The sequence below is a fragment of the Exophiala bonariae genome, assembly GCF_035927105.1.
Source record: "Exophiala bonariae strain CCFEE 5792 chromosome Unknown scaffold_81, whole genome shotgun sequence".
NCBI classification, from domain to species: Eukaryota; Fungi; Ascomycota; class Eurotiomycetes; order Chaetothyriales; family Herpotrichiellaceae; genus Exophiala; species Exophiala bonariae.
Window position 1 is genome coordinate 5,166 of NW_027042556.1, and position 7,964 is coordinate 13,129.

The 7,964-nt window shown below is 48.0% G+C and overlaps 1 protein-coding gene across 1 annotated transcript; it reads right to left on the reverse strand.

Annotated features, from left to right (window-relative positions):
• Nucleotides 1-381: 381 nt before the first annotated feature.
• Nucleotides 382-3,252, reverse strand: LTR84_012805 (uncharacterized protein; the record flags this gene model as incomplete). Its single annotated transcript, XM_064856321.1, has 1 exon — nt 382-3,252. One exon carries the CDS (start codon nt 3,250-3,252, stop codon nt 382-384), a length of 2,871 nt encoding a protein of 956 aa, XP_064699739.1.
• Nucleotides 3,253-7,964: the final 4,712 nt, after the last annotated feature.

Consider the following 7,964-nt stretch of genomic DNA (forward strand, 5'->3'; position numbering starts at 1 on the left):
TCATCGCGTTAGATCTTCGTAGCAGGATTGTTGTGAGGAGGACAAGCAAGTAAATTAGACCTCGACTTACGTCTCGACACAAACATTAAGCAATACCGTTGCTGCAATGCACGTGGCCGAAACCAATTTATATGATGTCAACTATGATTTATTCCTGCGATACCAGGCCAGAGGTAGAAAAGCATACACTAAATCCTTCCAAAATTCTCCATTATTCCACGACAACTTACGACTCGTAACCTGATCCAGGACAAGCAGCAACCAGACTGAGGTACGGACTTGAGACATAGACATAGATTTGTATTGTGGATTCCAATGCATATACAGTGGCCTGGCCCACTGTGAGCTTGAGCCGGGTTTTGTAGCGTCGAAAGTCATAGACTATCCCGGCACACCCGGACGCCGACCAGAAAAACCTAGACTTCCATCCTTACACTCGACATAGCCTTGAACGAAATCCATAAGAGTAGGAGATGACTCAACTAGATCTTCTTTCAGACTGCCAAGAGCTTTCCATTCTACAAAGATTATATTCCAGTATGCTCGGGGGATGAAAACGTGCTCCTTGTGTTCCAGACGACGTAGCCAAGGGTTGATCCCGGCCAGCACCATCTCCACAGAAGGCCAGTGCACAAGGACAACACAAGTAGCCATCATGTGATCATCACTGCGATCCGCAATCATTTGTTGGCCATTAAGGTGGTTCAGAAGTATATCTTTGTTGTAGGTGAGCGGCAAAGGACACTTTGCGCATAACTTTAACAGTTCCTGGTCAGCTTCGGACCATAGTCCAGTCAACGACTCATCAAGAAGGATTGGTGTTACAATATTTCTGAGAGACAATCGGAAGGCCATATGAATAGATGACTTCTGTTCTTGACTGACCATCGCTCTCACATCCGATGGCCTATCGTAGCTGAAGAGAGCAGGCGGAGGATTGCATGTTGCCCCAACATCATCATTTAGTAGCTGGCTCGTGGTTCGTTGGACGGCCACTGGACTTGTTTTACCCTCGTACCGTACCTTTTCACTCTTGAAGGTCGATACCTCTTTTGCCTTCTTGCACGTGGCAGGGAGATGGGGGAAGTCTTCTGGCGATCTATGCCGCTTTGCCACTTGACGTCGACCACTCAATACTGAAGGAGATTCTGCATCCAGGTTTTCGTCCTCACTAATTCTATGTTCACCATGACCTTCTGTTTCCGTCCCAGAGCCTGTGCTTGGAGTTGAGGTTGAAGGTACAGATTCTACTCGTCGAAGCGGTGACGATGCAAGGGATGTCTGTTGTTGTCCACCAACATCCTCTTCCGCCATCAAAGCCATGCTCTCTTGAGCTAATCGCTGATAGTCCGTAAAATCAAGAGTATCTTTGAACGTCCGATCTCGATGAATCTTAACGATTCGAGGGAAGCGTAATGTTAAGAACCGTTGGTTCGCCGGCCGGTCGAATCCGGCCCCCACGACTTCGACCACCGCTGGTTCTAAAAACAGCGCAGTTGGTCGACTAGGGGATCCGGATTCAATTTTCACCTCCATTTGGCTGATTGACTTCGTGAAAGGAACTTGATGGGATGCACCATAGCGATTCAGGTATCGAACATCTGCCATCGACAGGCAGGGTCGTGTAACACTCGCCACCAACTGAAAGATCGGTTTAGCCTCTGAATGCAACACTGCCTCCTTGTTGCTCAAGCAGGCCAGGTAGAAAGTAGTCCACCCGATACACTTTTCGCTCTGTGCCCAGATTTCTTTGGTGTCGTAACGGCCGCCCACCACCACTAGATCGGCTGAGTCGCCGAAGCCCGGAATGTAATCTTTCTTCAGCTTGATTTGCTGTACATCCCCGTGAATTGACAGGTACGGAGCTTCGCAGGCTTTGACTACTAAGCCCTCCCAGCCTCGAGATATGGCCGATGTCATTTCATCTCCGAGACGAGTGGCTCCGTCGACGAGTCTCATATCTATTTTCACCCTGTGACCGATGTCAGCTCGACCGAGGATCCGATGGACTGTACCCCAAAGCCTGCGGCGTCGGACATTGTGCGGCTCATGAACACACATATTGTCGTCGAGAATAAGAAGGTCGTAGAACATGATCATCAGATGTTCATCCTCGCAAGGAGGCGAATCCCGATCACAGCCCAGTTGGCGTCCTTCCCGGGAAACATATCGACGGATCTTGTAGAACGGCATGATACGACGCGTGCGGTCGTTCCAAACCAATAACTCCCCAGTAAGGACGCATTGCCGTTTAAATTTGCACCCCGTAGTACCAATGGCTAAACACTTCCGAATCGTGTCATGTAGCCCTTTGCGGTCCATGGTCGAGTCTCGTCCGCTCTTGGAAAAGATGGTGATACGAGAGTTCCCACCAGTCATCTCCACGTGGATCTGACAGTATTCACCATCATACTTTCGCTCAACACTGATCTCTTTGTTGCCGGCAAGTTGACGGCAGTGTTTGAGGCTGCGAGCTTTTTGAAAAGGTTGCAGAGCAATCATCGTGCCTGCACGAGGCTGCATCAGAAGTAATACCTCCTCTCTGAGCTGTTTTGCTACTTCTGGAGTGGGCCAGAGCGGCATCCGCCGGATGATATCACAGTCGAGGAGCTCGAGCGCATCGATCAGGTTGGTGCGGGTTCTGAAGAGGTCCGGCATCAAGAAATGAAACTGTTGGAGAATCACCACTGGTGGGATCTCCGCTGGCCGCAAATCTTTCAATATCAGACGAATGAGCCATTTTGTTTCCATGCTGTGTAGTCGTCTGAAGATGCTCAAAAGCTCATCAATCGGATCTTGGTCGACCTCTCCCATCATTGCTCGAAGCCTAGGAGCAGAGAATGGGCATGTGGCTGCTAGTCGGTCCAGCGTCTGGTCCACATCCATGACAGATAACGAGTGGGTATGTTCCTGGACATCGTCGGTCGCCGCAAAGACTCGTTCAACCGCAGAAGCAAAGTCCATACGCTGACTCTCTTGGAGGCGTCGTATTTCGGAGATGCGTGTATGACCTAAACCGGCGGCCTTCACGATGATTCCTTCCAGTTTTACTTCACGAAGGCCATAGACTCTATCGGGCCTCTTCTCGGGAAACAAGCATGACAGCAGACCCAGAGCACCAACTCCGTGTCGCACAATGGCCGGATTGTGCTGCTGACACCATGAGTCAATGACTCGGTCACGGTCGTCTGACTTCTGTGAGCGCGAAAGCTGCTCAAACAAATCACAAATATGTAGAAAATTTAGAGCCATAGTCCTGGTTGAGGAGGCATCGGTTGAGCAAAGGAAGCCAGAGTCAGACTTGGAAAATCATCCTTGATTATGGTCAAATCTCGATAAGTACGCCTTCCGACTTGGTGAAAGTGGTTTTTATCTATTTCCAAGGCGCTTCATATTGCATACCATACGTATCTCTCAAACAAAAATCGACCACAGCACGCCAACGTGTGTGTGGAGCAGATTCAACCACATAATGACTATCAGTCGCTTTGCCTGACACCTTGTCACACACCATACACAAGGGCTGGTAACGACCATGACCCAATTAGAGTCCGCGACTGACGCTGTGTGATGGTTGCCTCCACAACCTTGCTCAATAAACCCAACAGAAATGCAAGTAGTAAGAACTTGAGACCCGTGGACAGCAGCACACCTGGACGGTGGAACGATAATGACGATGGTGACGAATCCTACATGTTCTACTCTTGCAGATTGGGCCCTTTCTTGTTCCCCCGGTTGGCCTAAACGTTCCTCTTACAGATAACCAGGAAGCCGTTTGGCTAAGGTGAAGAAGGTGTTTGCCTTGTCTCGGGAGCGTACCGTGTGTGAGACGCTAGCGGGTGGAATACAAGCAGACTAGAGTCAAAAGGCTTACGCGCTCGAGATTTCGTATGTAGCAATTGCGGTTTGCTGACAAGCTAGAACCTGCTCTTGATCAATCCGATGCGCCGATCAAGCAACCGTCGTGGCCACCCATCACATTCTCGCTTTTGCTCTCTTCCAAGTTCATCTCCAATTAGTAAAGTCAAGCAGAACATTATAGTTGCAAAACTCCTCAGTAGTCTTGACAGCATAGCCGTAGATTTCGAGTTTAGACAACCACATGATATTAGACCTCAGCTCACAGGCGGTGTGAAAACCATGCTCTCCCACCACCACCGCCCTCATCAAGCATTTCTCTGAAGGCGGTGGATGACAATAAAGAGAATGAGTAGGGTCAGGTAAATTTTCGACCTCAATATCCAGGTGTCGGCGGCGTCCCTCGTGAACATGAGATAATTAAAATGACATAAAGGAAGATTGCGAAGTTCAGGATCAAATTTCTGAGAAGGCGATGGCCGGATAAGACAGAGTCACCAGAAACATCCATCTTAAGTATGATTTGAGGCCAGAAGTGATGTACTCCCAGGGGTTCAGAGAGGAGTGTGAATTAAAATGAGAGTCAGAAGAGGGATGACTACCGTCGAATGATGGTAGGGTTGTCGAAGCAAGTTCCTTGCTCGCCCATCCTGTTCCCAGCGGCGAAATATCTAGTAAAGAACCGGCGGGCTGAGTCCAACCCTGGCAGAAGTGAGTCGAGGAGCATCAACGACAAAGGTAGCGTGAACTCTGTAGGCCCCATCCCTGCCATGTGCCCCTAGTGGATGCTCAGGATTGTCATACACTCCTTGTTCCACCAAGAGACGGCTCTTGCCATACAAGGCACTCAAAGAAGGACCGCGAAGTGATTCACCGGTTACAACGTGCGCGGGTCCGAAGTATCCTTGCTTCTCTATCGCCAGATGCTACAGGCCATGCATGGTGACCAGGCAAGAGACAAGAGAGGACACTAAGAGCCACGCGTGACCTACAACCGGAGGGTTCTCGCATGGAAAGGGTTCATGCAAGACAAATGGTAACCATCCTGTACCACACAGGAGGGTTCCTGGAGCATTTCCATAAGCCCACCACGGCTTTGCCGACTTGGCCATTGGTCCTATTGTACCGGTAGAAAGCATATCACACTAACGATATGGTTACTCCGATCGTAAGGGATGTGTCACCAAGTTCCCCTGCGCGGATTGTGGTGGGCATGGGGGAGAACGATCTGGAGAGGGCCAAAGTTGATCCACCAGCCTTCATCCACCAGCACCCATTGAGTGCCTCTCAACAGGGATCGATGTGAAGCAAAGAGATTCCTTCGAGGGTCGAATTGTCCAGCTGAACAAGCCTGGCATGTGCAGCACACTGCCCGTGTCCAGAATACGGCGTAGGCGACGGCATCCGTCGGGCACGGATCGAGGATCCAAAGACAGGCGTATTTTCAGATGAGAAATCACTCCTTTCTACCCTTTTCAAGAGAGTGGTTTATCTGAGTTTAGAACAAAAAAAAAGAAAAGCGGATGCAATTGATTGGCACAGGACATCAACTTCACCGCACAATATGAGTTCCTCTCATGAGGCACACGAGCAGGAAGAGCCTCTCATCGTCTTTTGATCAATTAACAGAATAGAATAGCTTAGCCAATTTTTTCCACCATGCCTGGTGTTGGTCCACACAGCGACCTGACAATGGCATAGGACACGGTCACCTGTTCGAGAAATTTAGTGGCGACAACACCGATTTCTCCTGCCAAAGCTTCAAGTGTCAAGTGTTCCAAACGACTTCTTCCTAATCGCCAAGCCGAGATATAGAACCAAAAGAATCGCTTCGCAGTCGGTATAGATCCAGCAGCAACTAACCAAGCCTTCAATACGAGGTGTCGTGAAAGGTCGAGTGGCGACATGTGTCTTGCTTTCGCAGCCCTCGTTGCAGGAAAAGTCCTCATGCATAAGGCGTCCGAACAGCGAATCTTCCGGTAGCGTGGCTCCAGTTCGATTTCCAATAGAAGTAGACATAGGCCAAAGAGCATACTCATTCGAGTGATAAACCATATCCATCGTGTCCTTGGCATCCGCCTGGCCACCGAATGATCTTGAGCAAGCCGGCCTTTCTGGCCCTTTGGCCGGTCTGGCTGGATAACGATGTGAGCCCAAGTGCCGTTGCAGAGGGGAAGTTCTCGTTTCACCAAGGTGGGTATGAGGAACGAGAGTATTTCATGCTCAACCGGCCTTCTTAGACGGTGAACAACTGTGATGAAGGCGGCACGTGATGGGATTATCGGCACCCGTTGCACAGGCCAATGGATGCCTTGCGTTGGGCGACGCGGCTTGGCAAGAGCGAGGTGAGCCAGGGTGGGGGGCTGGTGGGTGAGTCATGGGCGCGCCAGGGTGAGCCAGAGGGTGAGCCAGAGTGTGACAAGGGTGTGACAGGGTGAGCAGAGGGTGAGTTAGAGCGGCGAGCTCACCCGCTAGTTCGGGAAAGGAAATCGGACTTCCAAGAATCTGGGACGTATATTCTAAGTTATAAGATAATCTAAGTAAGAGATATAAGACTTACTTAAGTACTTTAAGATAAAACTATACGTACTATAGTCTACTCTATAAAGCTATCTTTACTACCTAAGTCTAGATAGAAGAAGAACTAGAACTAGTCTTCTAACGAGAAGTAGAATTTTAAAGATAGTAAGGATTAAGAAAATATAGTTAAGAGTACTATAAAGAATATAATAAGCTAGGAGTAGTTAATAAAATTTTAAACTCTTTAGTATAAGTACTATAGATATAGTATGAGACCTCTAACTAGAAGTTAATAATATTAACTTTAAGTCTAGTATAAAATTTTAACTTTACTAGTAAGTATTGGAAAGGCCTATTACTATTCAACTAGTAAGGCTGTAAAACCTTATCTAGAGAGTCCTCCTAGACTCTAATAGAGCCTTATCACGTGATAAGGCTATACTCTAGGCTAGTTGACGTCACTAGGTACTTAGGATCTAATCCTAATCCAGTCAAGAAGGCCTAACTACAATAGTCGACGCAAACCGTTAGTTCTCTACTATTCTAACAGTTTCTACTAATTAGAAATCACTAAGGGATTTACCTAGTGATTTATAATCATTAGAATAGATTAGAAGGTTATAGAACTTTTAACCTATCTATATATACTAGCTATAGTTACTCACTTAGATAGAAATCTCTAAGTCTTCAATTTATTCTATAGTAAAGGATAACGTTTCTACCCTCTCTACTCGATTTACTAGGCCTAAATAGGCCTAGCCCTATATTCTACTGGAGCCACTACAACCTAGTTTCTAATACCTATTATTATAATAGAATACCTTAACTAGTACTTTTTACTCTAAACATTTAATTTATTTAGGTCTTAAACCCTAGACTTACACTTTTCTAACTCGATTTTAAAACTCTATAGGGTTTTTAATTTTTTTCTTACTCGACTTTATCGGGTTTTAGGTCGGGTTTTGGGTATTATCTATTAGGTGATACCTAACTGGTTATATAGTCTAACTAAGGCTACTTAACTCGTTGTGTAGTCTAGTTACGTGTAGAGGTAGTTCTTAGTATAGCTAGAGACCTTTATAAGTTTACCTTATTATATTTAATTAGTATTATAATTTAGCGGTTATAGTAATTTCTTGACTTATCGTAAATATACTATTTCCCAAGTGCGTGTCGTGGAGAAAAGGCCTCCGTTTCGCGAGGCCCGCGTCGCCGTTTTTGCGAGGCCCCTTCACCGTTTTCGCCCCCACGCCGACCGCATTCAGCACCTCCCCTCGCCGCTTTTGCACCGTCCCTGTTGGCTGGCCCCTCGTTCTTTCAAAGGTCTTCCCTGCCACTTCCCTGCGCGACCGCCTGACCCTCCCCCTCCACCCTTTCCTGTCACCTTCCTTTCCACTCCTGCGGTCGTGTCGACTAGAAGAAACACCAACGTCGGTCGAACGCCTCTGTCGCCCACGGTGCGTGCTCCCTCTCATACCTGCTTTCCTCGACCTGGACAGCGACGGTTCCTCGGGCGTCGGGTGTCTCACCCACCGACGCCATCATGCCTCACGCGGTGGGGACCGCCAGACGGTCGTGGTCAGCAT